This window comes from Condylura cristata, unplaced genomic scaffold, assembly GCF_000260355.1.
Source record: "Condylura cristata isolate star-nosed mole 26May11 unplaced genomic scaffold, ConCri1.0 scaffold00030, whole genome shotgun sequence".
In the NCBI taxonomy this organism is placed as follows: domain Eukaryota; kingdom Metazoa; phylum Chordata; class Mammalia; order Eulipotyphla; family Talpidae; genus Condylura; species Condylura cristata.
In genome coordinates, this window is record NW_004567131.1 from 24,972,376 (window position 1) to 24,996,870 (window position 24,495).

The 24,495-nt window shown below is 41.8% G+C and overlaps 1 protein-coding gene across 6 annotated transcripts in view; it reads left to right on the forward strand.

The window, feature by feature from the left end:
• Positions 1 to 24,495, forward strand: part of KIAA1217 (KIAA1217 ortholog) — a 396,114-nt gene that overhangs the window by 318,722 nt on the left and 52,897 nt on the right. For 5 of the 6 annotated variants that reach the window (XM_012731298.1, XM_012731297.1, XM_012731301.1 and 2 more), the window contains one exon: positions 17,479 to 18,311. In XM_012731298.1, coding sequence (XP_012586752.1) covers positions 17,479 to 18,311 — 833 coding nt within the window. Of the gene's footprint in view, positions 1 to 11,176; positions 11,220 to 17,478; positions 18,312 to 24,495 lie in introns of those variants that run through there. The other variant, XM_012731299.1, reaches the window with a different exon arrangement.

The following is a 24,495-nucleotide window of genomic DNA, read 5'->3' on the forward strand; positions in this document are numbered from 1 at the left end:
GATCGCTTTGGATAAACTATCCTTTCCTCTTTACTCCCAGAATTCTTTCTTTTTACTATTTTGTTTTTTTTTTTTTTTTTTTTTTTTTTTGCCTTTTTACTGTTTTCTTCTTTGCTTCCTGTGCTGTGTTACTTATAACAACAGTTTTTCAGTGCACAGAGCGGGAAGCTTATTGGTGAGCTAGATTTGAAGTCACAAAGTGCCTTTGATTGGAGGCTGCCTTTATGTGCCTGCCTGCCACCCCTTCAGGCTTCCTGCAGAGCTGTTTGGAGGACAGGCAGAAAGTTAAAAACTTGTTGAAGGTTGCAAGGGTCTGGCGTTGGGATAGCTGCTGAATCACCTCAAAACCAGGGATTACTGTTTCCCTCACCCCCTCCTGAAGACTGAGACAGTCAACTCAGCAGCAAAAATATCCTAGAGATTGGTGAAGCAAAGTAGTCACTGCCAGCAGCTTCCACTGGGATGCAGCTGCTCATCACAGCTCTGAGCTTGGGCTGCAGGATCAAGGCAATTTGCTCCCAGCCCCGTTTCTGCACAGAAACAGGGCTGGCGAAGGAACTGACACAGTTAGAAATTGACTCTTCCTTTTTCAGAAGGTACTGGTGTTTGTTCCCAAAGAATCTCTTGTTGGCAAGTACATGAGAGGATTATGCCACACCCTTCTGCCCTTTGCTATTAAAGCCACATCCCTTTTCTTGGCTCTCCGAAAGATAGATGTTATGGAAATTACCTTAGGCAGGGAGCATAGGTCCTGGTATGTTCAGGTGATATCCCTCGCACCTACACACTGCTCTTCCTGAGGTTTTGCTTCCCCGTCATCTCTGTGGGTGCCTGCCACAGTCACCCAGACTCTGGGAAGTTATTCCACATCAACACAGGCTGCCTCAGCTCAAGATCCTACCCTGTATGGGGCTGCCAGGTGACTGGTCTTTCTTTATGCTTTTCTAAAATGTCTCAGCTCAACATTGATCCCTTTTATATAAACTGGGGAGAGTGGAAAACATGTTCATTTCTTGAATAATTTTTTTGGAATATGTTCATGTGTTTAAAGAGGATGTAAAACGTTTTAAAGATACACATCACCAGGTTGTAAGCCATTTCCTCTGCCCTGCTGCTTTCCATGGGGGGAGATCATCTCTTTGCTTGTGTGTCATTTGCTTGCAGGGGCAATACTCTGCTACCAACGACTTAAAACAGCCAACTATGGATTAATAACTAAGGAAATAGACATGACCTGTATTTTTGGTGCCATAGGCCTCTCTTATTTGGAATCAAAGGGTTTTAGAGATAAAATTCTACACCTCATTTTTTATAACCCATTCACCTGTCAGTTGAGATTCAGAAAATCCAACATAATTGGAGTGACCTGTCAAGATCACAAAGTATAGAAATGGCAAATAGAAGGCTAGAGCCCAAGTGATCAGTCCCACAGACCTGCGCTCAGTGTACTTCTCTGGATTCCACCAGGGGTGCTTTCTGGATTGAGCTAGAAAAACACGGCACATTTTACTTCTCTTACCCAGCCATTGTATGCTGAATTAAGCCAGTCTTGCTTACCCTCCAATAGAAGCCTTACTCTGTAGAAGGGCCTGAGCTCATTAGTTAGAAATGCATGAACTTGGACCAAAAACAAATGGGTTTTGAACTCATCGGATTAAGGTTATACAGTATTTTGTTGAAGAAGAGTAAACCATCAAGTCAGCTGGAAAATAGCAACTGCTTCAAAATCTGAGATATTTTGCATAAAACAATATTGGCTTAAAAGGGGTTTGTAGTGTCAACATTATTTTCAAAAGTTAGCCTCTTTGTTAAGGAAAATGACTTACAATAACCACATGAAATATTTATGTATTGCCACTCCAACTACTTTCAAAGTTGTTATTTCACTTGGAGTCAGAGATTTTAGGTAGCACACAGAAAGATTTTAATAATTATATAATTTTGGAAGAATATCAACAAGATAAGTAGCGCAAAGAAATTGAGTTTATGAGTGTTATTGCTTCATCACCACTAAGTGAAAAATGAAAGTGTTAAGTGAGTGAGAGCACAGTTGGGATGAAGATATGGCCAGAATCTGCTCTCATTTGAGACAAGTGTAGAAACAGGTTTTAAGACAAGCCTCAAGTGGTATGGGCAGGCTGAAAGATTTTCAAAGATTTTACAGCTGAAAAAAAAAATGAACTTACTTGGATGGCAGAATCAAATTTATTTGTTCCTGAAGAGTTCTCAAGACCTTATGCATATTGTGACTTGGTACAAAAGAAGTTTATTAACTCATTTATGTGTGTGTGTAGAGTTAAGACATCCTCAGCATATAGGTTCGAAGATCCAGTCTGTCCTTTGAGCTCGAGAACTGTCCTTCTTGTCCAGGCAGCACTAACTCTCCACACTCCTGAAACACAGACAATGTGTTTTGCTTCATTGGTTCATGGACACGTGTATTTGATTTCTTTTTATTTTTTTCGTCTCCTGCAAAATCAAAGGTCATAGTTCCTCTTGTTTTGATTTAATGCTTTGAACCTTTTCCTTTTCATTTGCCCTGGATAAGTAGGAAGAACTGCCCAAGAAAAACCCAGACTTAGAAATCATAGGGATGACAATGCTGAGGTAATTCAGCAATAGCCAGGTTCCATCCAGAGTGCTCCCACGCCAATGCACAGCCTTTCTGAAACGCACGTATTGAGCATTTGGCGTCCAGCAGGGGCTGACGCCTTTGTCTGGGATGAACATGTAGTGCCATTTCCTGCACTCACTTATATTCACTTGCCCTTCTTAGGAAGGGGACCTAACCTGATGTTCTGTAGATAGTTGACTCTTCGGTAAGGACTGAAAGAACATTCTAGAATACACACAGTAGATACCATTTTTTGCTTGCCTTTTAAAGCAAATCTAAAAATATATTCCCTAGCAGCTGTGTAACTGCAAAACAAAAAATTCTGCTCCACTGCAGTACAAATTACTCACTAGATATCTCCAGGGTTCAGATCTTAATGCTTCAGAAATTTGCTGCAGATTTTACTGTATATATTTAGACTAAGGAGCCTATTAGCTTGAGATCTGGGTGAATTCTCATGAAAATGAGAAATGTGCCACTGTCAGCAACCTAAGGCTATAATTATGTTAATCTGACCATTTTAAGGCTGAAATATGTTGTTTTCAAACGTTCCTGTATTTTTATTATTTGTAACAATAATCTGAAGAAATTTAGTGAAATGCTAATAGGTTTCTACTTGATATCACTTTGTGACTAGAGCATAAAAATGAGTCAAGTGTGGTATATTAACATTTTTAATTTTAGTAGAGCTTTGTATCTACAGATGTGCACTCATAGTACATCCTTCTAATAAAAAAAACCTGCCCAAATAACATTTTGGTATTTTCAATGTAGATACAACAAATGTATGTTCAAGGTCATTTCAGCATATATGTTCAATAACAAAACTTTCCCACTTTTGTATTACATTGCCACACTTTGTTATACCAAAAATACACACACACACACACACACACACACACACACACACACACACACATATATATATATATATATTTTAAATACCAGTAGGTGAATGTTTCTCTCTCAATAACTATCATAAAGAACTCAGATCTCTGTTTTTACTACAAATATAGGAAAGATTAGAGTGGATTATATAATGAAATTCCAGGAGAATCCAAAACTTGTCTCTAGCTAAATAATTCACCCTCCTCCCCATCCATCAAAACTTTTATTCTGACCACAAAAAATGGTGACATGTGTTCTTTCATTCCTAGAGAGATTGTTGCAGGTAATAAAATAAAAAGAATCCCAAAGAAGAGACATAGATCATTGTGCATCCCACATTTTTTATAAATGATTGAATCTACACGTTTGCCAATAATAAAGCAAATGGGAAGCCTTGATCTGGCTTCAGAATCAGAAATTGATTTGGGAGTGGAATGAAAGAAAGCACTTCTTGAATGTAAGTCCACACCATACAGTTGGACTTTTTCTCAAGTACGCTGTTTTTTTTTTTTTTTTTTTACAATATGATAGGGCATGCAATTCTTTCATCGGCTGCATTTAGAACCTCCTGTCCTGCATTCTTAGAAAGAAGGGCATGTCATTCTCTTCATCTCCTGTAAATGTATTAAAATGGCTATTTTCCATTCTGTTCATGTTGCTCTACTATTTCATAGGAGCACATGAATGTTCTTCAGTGATTTTGATGATAATATAAACAGATCATGTTTTTCTGCTTGCAAAGTTATGTAAGAATAATTTGGCCCATTGGATGTTGATAGTTCTCTAGGAGGGTAAGTCCCGATGGAATTCCTGAACCAACTTTGCAGCAGAACCAGAGGCTCAGAAAAGCTCAGTGGCAGAACTATGGTCCTGAGGATGAGACCAGGAAGAGAAAGTGAGCCTTTTCAAATCCGGCGTTCTTCCATCACACCTTCTGCCTTCCTGTATGCTGTGGGGAGGATACTGATTGATATTTGGGAAACTACTTTAATACAGTATTCCTCTTCTCCCCCCTTTTCTGAGATTTCAATATCTGCAGTTTAAGTTACCCATTGTCGACTGTTGTTCAAAAATATCAGACAATAGAATATTTTGAAAGAAGAGAGGCATCATATTCATACCATGTTTATTATAGTATAGTTTAATAATTGGTCTATTTTATTATTGTTTCTAGTCCCTTACTGTGCATAATTTATGAAGTATCATAAGTACATTAATATAAGAAAAGACATATATAGGGTTCTCTACTCTGCTTCCCAGAATTCCCCAGGGTTTCTGGCCTGATCTGCAGCAAAGTAGGGGGTCACTATGCTTTGGAGAAGTTGATTGTTGAGGACCATCAGCATCTGGCTGTCCTGATTTTAAGAGACCCCCCATCCCCTTGTCTTTTTATTGGTGCATATCATGCAGCCCACTTGGGAGAAAATATGTCCCAAATTTATATGAGAAGGATAATGCAAAGAGGGACTTAAAGGGCCAGAGGTTGGGCAGCGGAGGAGGAAGAACTACGTTGCATCAGCCTGAAATGTGTTCCCCTTTGAGGTGAGTTAAATACTCTTACTACTAGTCATGAACTTTGAAAAGCACTCCAGAGCTTATAAAGCATTTTCTTCATGTGCCCCAGCTCCTTGGCAAAGAATTATGTCTTTTCTGGGGGCAGTGCTTGGGGGGAACAACTACACTGTGTCTGCCCCCTTGCCTTATGGGGATTCTGTCACAGAGAGCTTTATCTTGGCATCATTGGGTCAGCGCTCTCTGTTTTGTTTCTCATGAGCTACTCAGTCTCAGGAATGCAGGGCTTCCTGCGAGCGTAGGAAGCACAGAGGCCTGACAGTTTGTCACTGGGAAGCAGGGAAACCCATCTTGTCTCTGAGGAGGAGGCTCCAGACAGCTATGGAACCTGGTGGGGAAGCAGCCGTTGACGGGTGACAGCTAACCACCCCCAGCTGTCGGGCAGGCAGGGCAGGGCAGGGCGTGGGAGGGGAGGCTTGCCAAGCCAACCTCAGGGTATGCATGACTCCAAACTGGTTGTCTTTGAATGTTATTTATCCAAATAAGGAAAAGCAATGGGTTTGCTGACCCTTTCAAATTTCTGAGCCATGTCCACTGGCTGGCTGGCTGACTGACTGACTTGATATTTGAACTGAAAACACAAAGGTATTCCTTTGAAATGGAGCGCTCTTGTGGGACTGATGGATATTCCGGAATCACTGTTGGAAGGTGGTTTGCCCCCACATTTGTAGATAACATAACATAGTCTGCTCTGTTTTTCTTTTCTCTTGTGCCTCTTGCAACAGTCAATAGAGACAACTTTGATCAGGTACTTCTGGGCCTGATTTTCAATGGAAATGATACTGATCTTTGTGCTCCTGGAACCACTGCTTTCCTTTGAAAAATATTCAGACATTGGACCTCCACACTAGTTTAACACTAGAGGGCAAGGTTGCTCTGACATATCAAAGTGCCAGTTATTTTGGGTCAAGTAAATTTTAAGTCACTGGGCCACAATTCCTCATCTGTAAAATGGGAATTAACTTTTGTCAATTGAGAATGTGCTAGGAATTAAGTGAAGTAATGCTAGAAGCATTTGGTAAATTGGAAGTCTCCAGAATATTAATTTCCTTTCCGTTTCCATCTTCTTCTGGCATTTTTGGTTGCAAGTGTTTACTGAAAGAGAAATTCTAGGTGACCATGATTACCACCCAAAGTTTAATAAGGTCTACTTGATGGATTAGGATTTAACCAAGCCACAGGATAATGTGATTTTTGATTTGAACCCTCCCGTTCCTGCCACTACCTGAAGCAGTGGTTCTCAGAGCATAGTCCCTGAATCAGTCATTCATTTTCACCTGGGGATTTCTTAGAAAAGCCAATTCTCAGCTCCTCCCCCAGATACTCTAAATCTGATGCTCTGGAAGCAGCGCCTGTTAACCTGGATTTCAGTGAGCCAGGCAAGGATTCTGAGTATGCTGACTTTGGAGAAACACTGCCCGATAATATGATTTGCTGAATGGGGTGAGGTGGCCACCCCTGCTCCAGGGGGGTCTGCACCCCCTCAACTCCAGTCTTTGACCACACCCTCCTTCCTGCCTGTAACATCCAAGGTAGGAACCGATTTCCTTACTTAATGAAATGCAGCCCTCAACTTGTGAAATCACTTAAATCTTAGCTCTTTATACCAACTCTTCCAACCCAAAGACTCGCACACTTCTGGAGATGCTCAGAGGATTCGTCTGTTGTACTCATGTAACACTTAACAAAGTTATTCTTGCTTTGTGTTATTTTGAGTATTCATCAACATACCCCATTTTCCCTACAAGAATATAGGGAATAAGATCTACACTGGTGGGAACTGTGTCTTACAGGTCCTTTCTCCCTCGTGAGCGCTAACCTGGGCTTATTATACCTAGGGACTACTCAATAAAAATTTCTTGGACTTAGAAAATGTTGTTGGAAAGGGCCAGAGCGACAATCTGGGCCGGGCTTGGTGTTTGCAGATAAAGAATGTGCAGGTTCTGTGACACCTAAGTGAATGTTCCCCTCCTCCACGCAGCATTGATTGCTGAGGGATGCCCTGTAAGGGGGTGTGTGGGCACTGGCCTGATCCAGGCTAGCAGTTATTCTTGACCTCAGATTGCAACTAAACCTAAGGAATACAGGTAGATTTTCAAAGTGAAATTGATGAAATTTATAAACCTAGAAACTTTTAGATTCTGCTAATGAGAACAGGGAGTTCATGAGCCTATATAGTTATACAACAAATGGCATCTATTTCCACTCTTACCATAGGTATACCCAATATACCTGGTTTTCCCAGGGAACTTTTCTTGGTTTTGAAAATATCTGTTAAAAGGAGAGCAAGTGGCTCTTCTGAAACCAGAAGGAACTGATACATGGGCTGTTTTGATCTGGAAGTCAACATTGTTTCTTATGGGGGAAAATTGAACTCGGTAGATTTGTGAATTATTGCCCTTCAAGGTAATCCTCTGTGACTTTTCCCTCAAACAACCTTTTCTTTTTTTTGACACATTGGCTAATATTGTTCAGTCAAGGATCAAAATAATGGCACAACTAAAAAACCTTTCATCAGAAGCCATCCATAAAATTTCCTTTAAAATTGTCTCTGCAGACATTGCTCACCTGGCATTATGTGTTTGTTCTATTACTTGGTAATAGGACCGGCACCTGGCCTACTCCAGTCTACATGAAAACTGAACGCAGGCAATGCAGCAACTATATAGCTGAAGGGCCACAACTGTGACCAGCTTCACAGAGTTGATGCCAGAAATGTTGTGAGGAGAGATAACATGTATGTGTGTGTGTACATACATATATACATACATATGCATGTATGGCAGGTGTATGCATGTTTACACATATAACCAGCAATGTGTGACATCTATATACTGATAATTGATGATACATAATGTACAAATTATCTAAGTGTAATATGTAAGCTTACATATTAACTAATCTGTATCTTGGTTAAACAGGGCATGATTTAATTATATGACCAATATAGCTAATTTTGGAGCAAGCATAATCATCAAGCAAATATCTGGATAATGAGGTCCTAACCCCACTGAGACCCTGTTATTCTTGCCCTTTGCTGTAGAAATCTGGGCCTGTGAGCGAAGCCAGTGAGGTACTGCTCAGAGTTTGCCAGGCTGCACGCGAAAGGTCAAAATCTGGCAAATAAGGCCTCAGTAATTCCAGTTGGGAAGGCTTTGAGAGTGAGTCTGATTCTGGAGGGCCCGCGTTTCACACGCCAACAGCCAAAGATGCAGCAACACAGTGACAAGGCTGACGATGCTCCTTCTTGCCACTTCTCTACTGAAAAGCTCTGTGACATTGAGCAAGGTCCATAATCCCGACGCTACCATTTTCTAACTATTTCAATAAGGGTAGTAATCTCTGACCTGTGTGTTTCACTGAGTTCTGAGGCCTGAGAGATAAAATCACACTGGAAGCACTTTCTGGCATGCCGAATGTCTGTTTCCCTCCACCTACAGACTGTGGAATAAGAAAGGTTAAAAATACATCATGTGGTAGAGTGTATTGCAGTATATATTGACAAGTTAAATAGTGTCAAGAACGTCATATAAAGAATAATAAAATCTGAGGCATTGAAAAGTTATATTTGCTGACAGATTTACTTACCAGTGATAACAGATTAGTCACCAAAAGGGAGTCGTGCGTGAAAGAATATTGTCTCTGTCCAGGAAAATGGGTGCATTGCAGACGTGCAGATAAGGAGTGAGGTATTGTACCATCTGTTGCAAGTGGTAGAAAGAAAATTATCATGTCACAAACTGTAACTATCTTAGGTATAAAAGGAGGTTGGTTGTCCTTGGCCCAAATACCACAGGAGTACCCGAACCAAAGATTGAGTATCAGTGAGAAAAGGACATTTTTCTTTTATCTGTGCTACAGCTCCACACAGTTACTAATTGTGGCTTGGAAGTCAAATGATTTATTTAACATTACTTCTTTATTCTGTTCCAGATTGAGCTCTTTAATCACCACTGGGCACAGTGCTAAAACCATCAGGTCTGTTACTGGAGGGCTCAGCAGAGTTCCCCATGTGAAATATTTGTGGGAATAGTGTTCATCTTAAATATAGCCAGAAGCTAACCGCTGACTGGACCCCTCTCTTTCCTGAGAATTAAATAATTTTGGCAACAGTCTGTCTGTCTCGTGTCTGGGAGACATTCCATTTGTGATCAGATAAAACATTAATAGGTGTGCTAAGACCTTACAAATGACCATCTTCCAACTTTAACAGTGTAAGCAAGATCAGCTTGGAATTTTTCCAACATCGTAATAATCATTTCCCCTCAGAATACCTTGGACGTTTGGATGTAGATTTTAGATTTGCTTGTAGCACATTGTAATGCTTTAAAAGGAGCCAATAAGAAAGGGGAAATAGAAATACAATTCATGACTATTATCCTTATCAGAACATAAAATTACTTTCTGTGGAGGTCATGCTCATTATTTACAGCACATCCTTCGTACCACTTTCACATAGTGACAGTCAATGAAAAGAGCAGAGAGAGCGAACAGGAGGGCTCTTATTGCACCACTGGGAAGAATCATTTCATAGACGATGTAGTATCCCAGGGGAGGCCTAGCTGAGGAGGGGCCAGTGAAGACACCCAGTTGGCGGGTGGACGCTGACAAAGGCAGACTCTGGTGAATTAGCTTGAGAGGGAGCCCCACAGGTTAAGCCAAGTCCTCTACAGCACAGGGATATTGTTAAGGAAATCTGCTTGCCTGACTCCTAAGAGGCCACTCCAGGCCTCTGTCTCTTGGGTGAGCTGTGTGCTTGCTAGAGAGCATTTGATTCATCGTGATTCACCACAGGACTGGGCCAGCTTCAAACTCCTGATGGCGAATCACTGTTCTGGTCATGACGAAGCCACATGTATGTTCTCCACACGATGCCCTGAGGCGTTTTGAAAGTGAAAAGAGATGGAGATGAACGTGGAAGGAAAGAGGTGAAGCAGATTTTTTTCACATGATCCCCTCCAACTTGCAAGCCAGCAGGGTGACGAGAAGCCACAGGCTTCGAAAGCAGTGAGCATGGCCTGAGGGGTTAAATGTGGCATGACAGCTCTGTTATCCAGAGCAGGTGAGAGTTCCAGGCTTCTGTTCTCTGAGGTGCAGCGTGGCCTAGCACTGCATCTGAGTTTACTCTGACAAACAGCCGTACACATCTATATGGCAAGTCAGTTAGTACAAGAGGCACAATGGCCATGACATCTTCTGCCATAAAACAAGGACCTTTGGGGATGTGGTCAGGTGGATTCGTGGATAATCAGAGAAAGGAGACCAGCTCCTTCTGCCCCTTCCTAGAAAGCATCTGATGAAGAAACAAAACCTGCAACTGTAGATGAGATGCACCCTTAGCTGACAGTGTGGCTTCCCATATTCTGCTGAGAAATTACCAACATTCACAGATGACAGGGAAAAATCAAAACAGGAATTCTCAGAATCCTTCCGCTCCTTTCTGACCTCCTTGATGACCAATCACTTCATCCAAATATTGTTTCTAATGACACATCTTACAAGGGTGGCAACATCATGTGCTCTGTCTGCCTTCCCCTCCCTTAATGACCACAAAGGCTTTTGATAGCGGTAAGCAGTTTCTTTTTTTTTTTTGAAGTCTGAAACACTGACTGGATTTGAACCTAAGAGACGTCATGGAATTCTTTTGGTCAGCAAGAACAACCTCTAAAAGCCTTAAAATGTTTTAAAAATGCACAGGCTACCCAGAGCTTGGTTTGGGGCTGTGGTGTAGGGCCAGGCAGGCTTCCAGCCCAGTGTTTCGAGTTACTTGTTGCAGGATTCCCACTTGGCGAGATTTCTGTTCCACTCAATTCCCAAGGGCTCAGAAAGCAGGAGGGTGATTAAACAGATTCAACCTTGGAGCTAAGGAAGTGCATCCTTTCTCCCTCAGCTTTTGTCAGCCACGCGTTAATACCTGCCCTCTTGCACAGGCCTCTTCTTGTTGGGAACACACACTTCCTTGTGCCTGTTCCCTTGGGAGAGAGTCGCTGCGTTGACAGCGGATTGCCCACAGGATCTCTGGAGACGCCCTGGCCTTCTCCTCCTCTCTCCTGCTGCGGGTGGGGCAGAAGGGCTGGGCTTTGCTTTCCTGAATCCCCTCTATGCACGATCGTGGCTGGTCCTCTCTCTTCCCCTCTCCTCTCAGGTATGTCTTTTCCAGAATATTTGCAGTTACTTGTCTGGTGCTGTGGCAGACTGATTAATGGCTGTTACCCAAAGTTCAGCCTTCTAAGCCGGCCTGGTTAATGAATAGACAGCCTCCTTTATTGCCTTCATGCTTTCCCTCTGGCATAATAAATCTGGGGAAGAAGCTCAGGTTTCCTTCAGGTGCCAGAGCCATGGGTTTCACCACCGGAGCAGGGTGGTGGGTGCTGGTCTCTATACAACAGAGCTCATCTTCAGCAGGACTCTGAGCTGAATTGGTTCTGGGGTTAATTCGCTTGTTGGGTTTTCTGACGGCTTTATTTGTTGGTAGCTGGTGGTTTGCCCATTTTAAGGATCCCGGTTACCTCAGCAAGATCCATTTTGCCATATTCCTTCACTGTTAACCCACTTACGTAGGCCTCTCGGAGTTCATTCGTTGGTGGATGTTTTCCATGTAAGCAACTGTTAAAGGACTGAATCACCCATGCGGTAACCTGTGGTTGGATGTGGGCTGAGGTTATTCAGTGACTAATTTCCAAGGGGAGGAGAAATTGGCTTATCATGGGGAGGGCTACTTTTTATCCATGCCTGTGGAAGCTTCGCTCAGAAGATTGTGTAAAACAAAATGGTCTTTACTGGTGGTGAACACTCGAGCTGGGCATCATTTTAGGATCTGTGCCCTATGTGATTTCATCTCTGAAAAGAAAGCTGTCTAAAGTATCCAAGTCTGGAACTGGGGATTTCCAATGAAGCCAGGAAACAAAGGTAGCAGCATGATCGGGAGCTGAGCCAATGTGCTTTTTCACGGGGCTAGTTACACAGGTGATTGCATGAAGAAAAAGTAAGTGGCTTTAATTATTTAAGGATGAAAGCATCTTGGAAGAGTCCATTTCAGTTTTGTCTGGTTACTTCATTGTACAATCTGAGTGAGCGGTGTATTTACAAATTGCAGACTTGGGGGCTGGGTTTTAAATACAACAAGCTGCATATAATATTCTCTTTCCACAATGAATATATATTTTAAATGTTCCACGGAGAGATAAGATTTCATACGACAGTTTCCTGAAATGATTTGGGAGTGGGGGGAACATTTTTGTGCTAGATTTTATTTTCTAGGAACAATTTTAAGTCTTCTTTCCCTCCGATCTTTCATTCAAGACTCTTCCAAATGAGCACTCTTGTATTTAACTGGAGGTGTTTGGGGAAATGAAATACAGATATTGGCTGGAGCTTGTAATTCAAAATCCAGATAATTAATTTGAAGCTGCCCCAATTTTCTCTGGTCAGTTGGGAGTAGTGGAGCAACTTGTTGATCTGTGTGCTGCTTGGGAGCAGAGGCAGCAGCTTCTCAGCCACCATGAGAGACTCTGGAAGAAACTGTGCCATTAGCAAGAATTGGGAGGATCCTACAAGAGACAGCAGTGGTTTGGGCAGCAGTAGAAAGGGGATGAAACAATTCCCAACAGTAGATGAACCTGGGAGAATGGTCTCATTCACACTTGGTCTGTATGTCTGTGCAAACAGACAAACGTTTTCTTTGTTTGGGCCAAAGTACAGGAAAAGAAATATCTGTTATGTTCTAAGAAGGTATTTAAAAAAAAAACAAAACTTATTTCTCTTTCTCGCTGTAAAATGAAATTGTTTACAACTCACAGAGCATTACTATAGTGAGATATGGGGCAGTCAATGGTAGAATGTACCCAGATGCTTTTAGTTTACTGAGAGAAGTGAAATGACAGAGGTGGGAAAATAGGGGTTCAGATATATTAAGGTGAGTAGCACTAGTGTGTGTGTTTATATGTGTTGCTTATTTATATTACTTTTACAGTTTATTTTCTTCTAAAAAAAAAATCTAAGTTAGAGTATGAGTGTAGGAAAAACCACTGAGGAATGACATTTCTTCTACTCATTGGCCAAAAACAGTTAAAAAACTAAACAGACCAAAAGCTGTGTAAATGCCTGACTGTAGGAAGATTATCTCCATGGAAAGAACACTGATGTGGAAGACTCGATTACGGGTTATGAACTGTAGACTCTTAATCGTCATCTTTCTTCAGTTAATTTAGTAACAAATATCTCCCTAATATAAAATCCACTTTTTGCTAGAATAGTAATGGACTCCTTAGGAGATCATAACAAGAATTGAAAAAGATTCTCTCTTCTTCTTATCATTCCTTAGCTTCTATCTCATCTGAAGAGTTGTGTGTGGTTGATCCATGTCCTTCAGTGAGTGAATCCAAGTTAGCTGATGATAGGGGTTCTTTCTAGTTGTTGACTTAAAATATTTTCCCACTACAGTGGAAGATCATGTTACTCTCTTCTCAGAGAGCTATATGGATGAAGTTAGCTGAACTCTTAAAAACAGTCTTGGAACGTTAGTCAGAGATGCTTAATTAACATAAGAGTTCTACCAAAGACTTTAAACTTATAAGTCATCAATGTTAATGGAAACATTCAAGCTTAAATTCAGCTTTATCATGGTTAACTTAGTAGGACAGTAGTTCTTAGAAGGACTTTGTTGGATGATGGCAAGATTACTGTTAACTGTTATACTTCTTTCTGAATTCTACACATGACATCAAGGAAGTTGAATTTGATTTTTATTCTCATGAGATTTGTTTACATTTCCATTATAAAAGATTGTTATATAATCTATCTGCTATCCATTTCCTTTCTCATCAAAAGCATGTTTTAAAATACCATTTTATTACTTAAATTTACTCAAATTTTGTTGATTAAAATTAATTTTACATTTCTTTTTATTAATATTCTTTATCCTTCTAGGTAGTTCTATACTCCCTGGAAGCTTGATGTCTCCTTTTACTCTTTTGCCAGAAGAAGTGGGGGGGGGGGGAAGGAGAGAGGACCATATCATGTCAGGGAAACTCATTGGTGTGTGTTAATTGGGGTCAGGACTCCCCCCTCCCCCAATTCTGAAACCAGATAAAGAGGTAAAAGAGAACGGAAAATAGTGACTAATCCAGTTAGCATTAGTGTTCAACCTAACTAGATGCTAGTATTTTCAAAAAAATAATAACAATAATATTTTTTGTAGCCGGTTTGCTTTGAGACTATCTGACACGTTACACATAGCAACATGCCAGTGTGCTGTAAAAGTACTGATCTTTATGTTTACGTTATTTATGTTTACGTTATTTACCACATTGCATGGTCTGATGTTGTGAGGAATTCAGCCAAATAGCCACTGTTCACCAAGCCAGTCCCTCTTGTATTTTATGGCCTATGAAGTCTTGTTTTGCTTTGAGTCAGATCTTTTCATTGAGCCCTGCTTTATGGAAGACAGGGCAGGCGAGATTTAACCACACATCAGTTACCCTTCTTCCCATTGATTGAGGATGGTGTGGCCAGCTGCGAAACTCCTGTCACTGGCTCAATGAATGAGAATTCTGGAATGAGAACCAGGTGGTTGGGTATGTTATCACCTGGCTTTGGGGCTACCTCCTAGACTGAGTCACTGAGCTCCCGGTGGTGAGGGCATCCCCTGAATGAGCAAGGAGGACCCCGGGGCAAGAAATCACGGCTGGGGCAGGCAGTGGATCCTGACTTGGAGTCTTGGCCTACATTTGGATCCACACGAGTTAGGATCTTGTTCTAGGAGAGAAGCAAATTTAGGAAATCACAGGATTCTTCAGAAGAGAGTACAGGCTAGCCTATTGGGGTAGGAGTGTGTATGTGTGGGGGAGGGAATTGGGAGTGGTGGAGATAAAATTGTAATTTTGAGTGAGGAGACAGTCCCTTAAAGGCGTTAGGTATCTAATTCACTAGGATTCAGATAATGTACCCTCAGACGGCTCCTTTTATTGCCTTTTATTGTGTATCATGCTTGTCTCTTAAATTGGTCATTTTTTAAAAGATTTAATAATTTATGCATACAAGAACTGGGGTACAGGCCAGAGCTGCAGGAGGTGAGATGATTCACCAGAGGCAGACTGGGGAGCAGAACAGGTGGATCCACTGCAATACACTGCTGAGGGGTGCAGAGGACAGGACAGGAGAACTCTGCCGCACCATGTGGGTCACCTCCCTGGCGGGGATCAAACTCATGCTGCGGTAGCTATGGAGAGGGTCATAGTGCTGTACTTTAGCCTATTGTGCCACCAGGGAGGGCCCTACTCGGTCATTTCTATTATGAAATCCACCATATAATGTAAAACTGCTTGGTGAGGGGTTCTTTCAGAGTTAAGCCAGGGAAACCGCAGATGTCCTGCAGGTCCTGGCCCTGCGTTCTCATCAAAGAACAAGAACCAGGCACAAAAATGCAGCTTTTCAAGGGCAGAAACTTTGGGGCTTGCTTAGGGCTGTATCCTTGAAGAATGCCTGCTTCTTAGCAAGTGTTTGGTAGATGTCATTTACTAAATGAATGAATCTATAAGAGAAGGAATTAGGTACATTCATAGCACTAGGCTGCATTTTATCTTCATTATCTCCTGTTGCTTCTGCTTCCCCTTTTCTCTCCCCCCATCATCCACACTAGCAGGCTCTCACCTGCTCCCCTTGATTCTTGGCCACTTGAGTCCACTTTCCCTCTCTTGGTGTCCCTGCCACACCCACTCTTCAACCATTGTATGTTCTTCCTCATCTGTCACATCCCACGAGTCCAGATGAGAATGTGGCTCCTACAGTTGTCCAAATGGAACTTGAATGGCAGGGGAGAGCATGCCAGGAGGTGCCCGGCCTGCCTGTCCTTTCCCTCATAGCTATTTGGAGAATATCAATGAGCATTTTTCCATTTTGAACTTTGACCAAAACAAGAAAGTGTCAACTCTTTTCATCTAGAGTTAATTTATAGTTTTAATTCTGTCCTTTGCTAGATACAATATTGAAACCACACATCCATTCCCTCTTTTTCCTTTCAGCTTAATTATGTAGTCATTGTTTGTCCTAAAGCAGCCCTAATGGAAGACAGAGCCCTTGCTCTCCTGAGCCAATGGTGATGCCTGGGTAGTCGTACCTTTCGTCATGTGGCAGTCCCTGCAGGATTCTTTCTCTCCTGTGCCTGAATTCTCGTTCCTATGTTCTCCCAAGCCTACCTCGTTTTGCCTGCAGCTTAACTTTTTTGAGACTTATTTGTTTTGTAACTGGGGTATAGGCCAGAGATGCAGGGTCAGTGAGAGGATTCACTAGAGACAGAGTGGGGAGCAGAACAGGCAGATCGACGAAGTACACTGCTGAGGGGAGCAGCGGGCGGGTCAGGGGAGGTCTGCCACGCCATGTGGCAGGCGGGGATCGAACTCATGTGGAAGTGGCTCTAGCTTTTCAGTGCTGTGCTTTAACCCGCTGCGCCACCAGGGAAGGCCCCAGCTTCACCTGTATCTGCTGAATCATTACTTATTCTCACCTTCTTGTAGGTTCAAGTAAAGGACTGGTGAGTTAATGAAACTTTCCTCCAGATCTCTCCCTTGAATGTCCTTTCTCTTTATGGTCATGCCCCTAGAGTTTATCAGCTTGAAAAAAAAAGAAAATGAGAATGATGTTACTAATTACTTTCCAAGGATAATGCCAGAAAAATGTATCCAGGACAAGCTTTAAATACATTTAGCACTTCGGGTACAATAGGCCTACATTTATTAAATGTATCTAAAAAGCTGGGACCTCAAAATTAAACTATTGTGTGGTTTTTCCATCAAAACCCAAACGCTGAACTCTATATCAGGTGTATTTTCTTCCTGTTGTTGCTATGACAAATTACCACAAACTTCGTTGGCTTACAGTATCACATTTATTACCCTAGAGTTATAGAAATCAGCAGCCCCAAATGGGTCTCATTCGAGACAGAAATCAAAGTGTTGGCAGGTCCCTACTCTCTCAGCAGTTCTAGGGAAAAATCCATCCCCTTGCCTCTTCCAGCTTCCCAGGACTGCCTGATGCATGGCTCGTGGCCTCCTCCATCTTCAGAGGCAACAGCAGAGCATCTTCTAGTGTCTTCCTGTCATTCTGCTTCTGTCATTGCCTCTTCCCTGATTCACCCTCCGGCCTCCCTCTTCCACACACTAGGACTGGTGATTGCAAGGGGCTCACCTGGGAAATCCTGCGTCATCTCCCCACCCTTAAAATGGGACGTCGGCAAAGTTCATTTTGCCATGTAAACAAAGTCAGTTGATGGGTCCTGGGGTTAAGAAATGGACCTCCTACAAGGCAGGGGCTAGCTACCTCTTCTGAGAAGCCATACTGTCACAACGAGACTTCTCTAGAGACATGAGTGTCAGAGTAGATTTTCTAATTTCTAATTTTATTTTCAGATGCAGAGAGAAATTATTTATGCAAGAGGAGATGGCCCTGGTGCCTCCCGACCAGGATCCACAGCTCATCCACCCCATGCCATTCCGAATTCACCCCCGTCCACACCTGTGCCCCATTCCATGCCTCCCTCCCCATCCAGAATCCCTTATGGAGGTTCCCGCCCAATGGTTGTTCCCGGCAATGCCACCATCCCCAGAGACAGACTCTCCAGCCTGCCCGTCTCCAGATCCATCTCACCAAGTCCAAGCGCCATTTTAGAAAGAAGAGACGTAAAGCCAGACGAAGACATGGGTGGCAAGAACATCGCAATGTACCGAAATGAGAGTTTCTACGCGGATCCTTACCTGTACCATGAGGGACGGATGAGCATTGCCTCCTCCCACGGTGGGCACCCAATGGACATCCCCGACCACATCATCGCCTACCACCGCACAGCCATCCGGTCATCCAGTGCTTACTGCAACCCTTCTTTGCAAACGGAAATGCACATGGAGCAGTCCCTGTACAGACAGAAATCCAGGAAATACCCAGATAGCCACTTGCCAACGCTGGGCTCCAAAACACCCCCCACCTCTCCTCACCGAGTCAACGACCTGAGAATGGTGGAGATGCATGCTCACCATAATGCCCACGGACCCCCTCACTCCATGCAGCCAGACCGGGGCTCCCCCAGCCGCCAGACCTTCAAAAAGGAGCCAGGCACCTTGGTGTATATTGAAAAGCCACGGACTGCCCCAGGATTATCCGGCCTAGTGGACCTCGGCCCTCCTCTAGTTGAGAAACAAGTGTTCGCTTACAGCACTGCTACAATACCCAAAGACAGAGAGACCAGGTAAGCTGGCGGGGCGGTGCCAATGGTGAGAACCCCTGTGTTCTTGAGGGCTACCACAGCGAGACCACAACTCACTGAGCACCAGGCTGGCAGAGGGAGCAGAGCGGGTGCAGAGCCTCCCTGTCTGCAGAGGCCTTCTAAACTGAAGGGGGTCAGTGAGACGGGTCAGTAGCCCAGCAAGTGTGGCCAGTAGGCCCGGGCTCCAGAGCACAGGTCTGCCAGAGTGGTGGTGAGTGTAAATCTGCGTTCATTGGAAGGAAATTATGTTAGCCACGACCATTAAGACAAATCAAAAGTTCGTAATAATTGTTCTGCTACTGAGAACCAGGAATGAGCAGTTTAGATTTTAAATGTTTGAAATGGTAATCTGTGTTTTCCCTTGTGGCCTGTAATTTTGTTTTCTCATTTGGTTTTAGGAAATGGCAAAACTGTCACTGTCATGTATGGAGGTACAAAATGAATTTGCATAAAAATAGGATGGTTTAGATTTCATTCTCATTCAGGACTTAGAACTGTGATCAGCAAGATTTTTCTTGTAAATGAGGTGCTCTGGATAGTTAAGTTTCTTTTTAATTAGATGTATTTTTATCAATTATCAGCCCAAACCTTCCTACTACATCTTAAAGACCCTCCAAAGTTCAGATAGTAATAGAAGTGCTAATTCTGATAGTGGGATTCTCCCTCGCCTGAAGTCAACATATTCGTTGTAATCATAAAAATGTGCTCAAAGAAATTAAGTACAAAACAGATTATGCATTTTTCTGTGGTCATAGAATGAATTTAGAATGGGTGTGAAAAGCAAAATGTAGATACTCAATCATTCAGTGTCTGATGGGAACCACACATCCTGCTTGTCACCAACAGCAGTGCGATCACCATCTATGACACAACCATGTAAAAAGATCAAGATGGTGAGTGGAGTGAGAATTGTCTGGCTTACTTTTTTCACACACAAATAAATCAGAAGCCCAGTCTTTATGAGCAGAGTTTTATCATGAGCAGGCCAACCCTCCTTACCTGTTCATTCACCACAGGAAGATTCCAGGAGGATCCAAGAAAGCAAGTGAACATGGACGTGTGTGGATCTTGAGTGCAACACAAACTCAAACTCTCTCACAGACATTTAAAAATACAAAACTAAACAGCAGCTGTGGTAGCTTGACTATGTTGAACTAAGGAAAATTAAGGACTGTATTCATCCTCTCCTCTCTCAGGAAGCAAATTGCTAAGAGTCAGAGGAAGTGCTGCTCTTCATGGCCGCTGACAGTTGAGGGGTGTGGGGTGAACTCTGAGGCAGACCAGGGTGGAATCTGGAGGTCACCTACCAAGACAAGCTTTGAACATGTCTCACCCCTGCCTTCCACAGGGGTGACGTGTCCTTGCAATGGCTGGGGGGGCTCGTTGGGAACATGTGACATTGAAGGGGCAGGCCTTAGAGGCATGAGAGTTTAAGTCATAAAACCTCTTTATCTCTAGGATGTAAAAGTGAGGGCCAGAAGTCATCCTCGCCACCCCCTGCTGGCCCCCTGTGGGTAGAAGGGGATTGGGAACTTGATTCAGTTGTATATCGTTTTAAGCTCTGTGGGTTGCTAGTCACAGTTTAGTAAGTGATAGTGTCTAACTTCTTCCCTAGCACCTCACTCAGGGTCATGCAAACAGCTACAAGTAAATGAAGATTTTACACAAGATCTGGTTACGAGAGAGAACAAACTGGAGAACCCTCTGCTGATATGTGAAGTCTTCTCTAGTAATGTCCCCTGATCAACATTTTAAAAATTTTAGTCTTCAGTGGCATCAGTATTTTTTTTCAGGGTCTCTGCTTCCTTTTTAGAAAGGATTCACCAACCTCAAAGATTTCCATTTTGCTAAAGATCAGAAAGTTCACTGGATTTCTGTTTTGCATGTTTGAAAACCTTTTTAGAAAATCCAAATTTTCCTATTTGCAAAATAACAAATTGACTAAAAACATTAGTGCTCACTTAAAATATACTGCCATTATCATGACCACATCCTGACATATGATTACAATTATGATCATAATTTCACATTTTTGTTTCATTCCCCAAAATGTGAAATAGCAGAGGGAAAAATTTTACCTCACACATCTTATCTAGATGATTCTTCACCTATTAATCAACTAATCTTGGAAGGATGGAATTAAGAGTGTTTGTTAATACACAGGCAGGCAGGGAGAGTTCTTTTTTTCTGTAAACACACACACACACACACACACACACACCTACCTCTACATTTAGAGTTGCTATTCCTGAAAGAGCTGACCAACTCCATTCCCACTAATTCACTCCAGCCATATGACTAAAGTACACATTCAGTGATTCTCTAGTAAAAACTTGAGTCTGGAAATTTTGCTCTCCACATTCTCATTCCTCACCCCATTGCTACCTGGACAAGTAAGAAATGCCAGACTTTCACTTCTTCAGCACTGACTCTGAGTTTTTCTGTAGCACTTGATGACTAGACAGAAATGTCATAGGAAGGCAGAGAACACTGATGATGGCTATCATTTGTTGAGACACTGTTAGGTAGTTTCCATCCATCATGTGATACAGTCATCTCATCCACCCTGGTTGGCGTGTTCTATGATTATCACTATTTTACAGATGCAGAAATTGAGACTCAGAAGATAAGGAACTTGCTCAGGATACAAAGCCAGTAGCAGAAAATGCCCAGGTTCACTATAGACTCTATACATTTTACCTCCATGCAGTATTATTCTGCCTGGAGGGAAAGAGCCATAAGCCCCGCCTTTACCCAGCAGAAAAGTAAATTCTGAGCACTTCAATCAGAATTTGTCAAAAATTGTTTCAGGATGAGATGCTATACACCTGCCCCTAAAAGATATTTACAATCATAAACATGGTAGAATTTGCATAATTATGCTGCTAAATATGTGCTTACCATTTAAAATAGAACTGCCTAGCTAGTATATTAACGCAATTATGCAGGAATAGAGAAAGAAAGAAGAGAACATTCTTGGTAGATTTTCTTGTAAAAAGTGCATCTATTATAACAAAGAAAAGTGTTAAAAACAAAAGTACCAGACACAATTACTGAAGAACAAAATTAATAACCCATTCCCTCACCTATAGTGTAATGCTATTTTAGAAATGTTTGATCTGTGTTCATATTTTTAAAGGATCTTCAACTCCTATAAGTTGAACTTTATGAGTACAGGGCCCTATAAAGTGCCAAACCAATTTCTGCTTCAATTTTATAATATTAAGCAGCAAGTAAATCTGAGAGTGCTTTTTATAGGAAACTCAAGTGAAATTTTACATCTTAGATGTGAAACTACAAAAACACAGGAGGGAGGCTGAGAAATATGTAGGATGCTTTTGGGGGCACTGCTGGATTCAGATGCCATTCTGAATAGCAGTTCTATGAAATAGCCCAAATAACTGCAGGATGTTCAAAATCAGAGAGGAGAAAACCTTTCTTTCCTGTCTTTACTCAGAAAACCTCCAACAGTAGCTTTTTTGTTTGTTTGAGGAAATATGATTTTTATAACTGCATTATTGACTTGAAAATGAAGAACTAAAGCCAAGTCGATTCATCTTGGTTCTTGTATTTAGTTATATACCTTGATCTAATAAATTGGGCAGCTGTTTTTACAGATGCTTTCATAAAGCACCTTTGCTTTTTGGAACTGATGACAAATTGTCCTGATGATTTAAAAGAAGTAGCTGATATGGCTGAGGAGAGGTGATAGAAGTTTTTCCTTAAAAATAGCCATCAACTGAGGGTAAAGGAGCAAATTATTTCTCCTTTGACTCTCAAGACAGCAACTCTCATTTCTGAACATCTAGAAAGATGATTCCTTGATGAGGTGGCTAGGACTCCAAGAAGAGAGTGTGACACGTGACCGAGGGACATGGTGTGTGACAGATAACTTCATGCATGAGGCTGTCTCCCAAGGTTGTAAAATTACTTCATTAAACAGTGTCATTATTTCTATTCATGGCACATAAAACAGCCCTTAAGAACTGTAACATTCTAGGACACTTATGTTTTGCTATTTTCTGTTGATAGTTTAGATCATATAGTGCAAAGTATCATGATTGAAATTACACTCAAAATTCAAGGATGCGCCTTGCAAAGTAACTAACAGCTCTCCTCCCAAACATATAAAACATATTCTTCCTGATGTAATATTTTTCCAGACGTGGTAAATTTGAACTGAGATTGTATTTGTACACTATTCTGCACTTAGAGCAGCTAAATTTAACAACCCAGTCAAGTTCCTCTGGGGAGCTTCAGGCCTTGTGTGGACACCTGTCCATGGGAGAAGCCAGGTGAGGTCCTCCTAGGATTTCTGAGGCGTCACAGACTTCGAGGGGCAAGTCTGAGCAATTAAGAAAAAAGGGAAAGAAAAATCGTGTGTGTAGGAGGAAGTCTGCATGCAATGGGTAGTTTGTGTCTTAATCATTTTACATTGCTTTCTCAGTTTATGAGGATTAAATGTTCTTGTGTTAGGAGCTTTGAAGAATAGAACAGACCATTGGTTTAACAGTCGGTTGAGTGAAAGTCTACATTCAGATGCATGTTTTTGAAAAATGTTCACTGTGAAAGGCAGACCTTGGAAGGTTTTCAGACTCTGCTTCATCCTGCTAGAAATGAGGCTGAAAGATTGAACAAGAATAATTATCCTTTTCCTTTACCTTCATGCTTAGTCAAAAGTGAGTCACAGCACAAGTCTGCTAAGTTTACTTCTACTTGTGAACTTTCTAGAACAAGGTTTCTTCACTCCTGCACTGTTAGTATATGGAGTTGGAAATTGCTGGGGGTGGGGGTGCGGGGGCGGCTCTCATGCATTTTAGGATGCTCAGCAGTATTTCCTATCTCCACTCTACAGCATGGTACCAAACTACTCCCCAGGCCACCCTCACTCAAGACAATCAAGATATGCCCAGACATTACCGATGCCTCCCAGGGTGATAAATGCCCATGGTTGAGAGGTGCCACTGTCAAGGAAATTGGGGATTTTTCTACTTAATAATGTAAGGAAATCACGTGTGCTCAAAGAATCCCAATTGTGATATTCCTAAAACATGGATCTTGAAAATTACTACTTTATCTCTGCTCTTTATGTCTTAGTAAAGCAACATCATTATTATTAGAACTTTCTACTATTGCTCTCTGTTCAGCCAGTCTGTTGACCACCATGTGTTGAGGAAAAAGTATGTTTAGAGTTAAGAGTGTAAATTGAGACTGCCTGGGTTCAAATCCCAGTTCTAAAACTTGCTAGCAGGTGGGACTTCTGACAAATGATTGGTTCCTGGCCCTCAGTTTACTATCTGCAAAACAGGAACAATAGGAACCTTGATCTCATAGAGAGCAACTCATTACAGCCAAGTGCCTCAGCCATGCTTGCCACAATAGAATCCTAGAGTTTCTGCTTTGAGCATAGTACTCCACTAAATGCTACTCGACAGAGAGATGCATACACAGAAAGGTTAGGACCACACACTGTGCCTAAAGAAGCAGGGAAGTTTGTTGTTGTTTTTGTTTTTGTTTTGTGAGGTGCTATTGGCTTATACATTTCGGGTGTATAACATTGTAATTCAACATCTATCTGTGCTTTAATAATTAATGATCAAAGTAGAATACCTAACTTTCTCCATTAGCATATAATTGACCCCTTGAATGTCTTTCCCTTTTTAGCCCTCTTTTAATCTCTTCTGTAGATCTAAAACTTTGTTTTTTAGTTTGCTTGGTTTGCTTTATCTTCCACACATGAGTGAAATCATATGACATTTGCATTTCTCCATTTGACCTTTTTCACTTAGCATTATACCCTCAAAGTCCATCCACGTTGTTGCAAATGGCAAGCTTCATTCTTTCCTGTGGCTAAATACGATTCAATTATGTATAAGCCACATCTTCATTGTCAGTTTACCTGTTAACTGGACACTTAGGTTGTTTCCCTGCCTTGGCAATTGTAAATTTTGATGCAGTAGCATGCATATATCTTTTCAAATTAATGTTTTTATTTTCTTCAAATAACCAAAGGTGGAATAGCTGTGTCATATGGCAGTTTTATTCTTAACCTTTTAAGATTCTCCATACTGTTCTCCACAGTGGCTGCACCAATTTCCACTCCTTTCAGTAGTGTACAAGAGTTCCCTTTTCCAGAGACAGACTTTTAAATTTAATACTAGAAAGA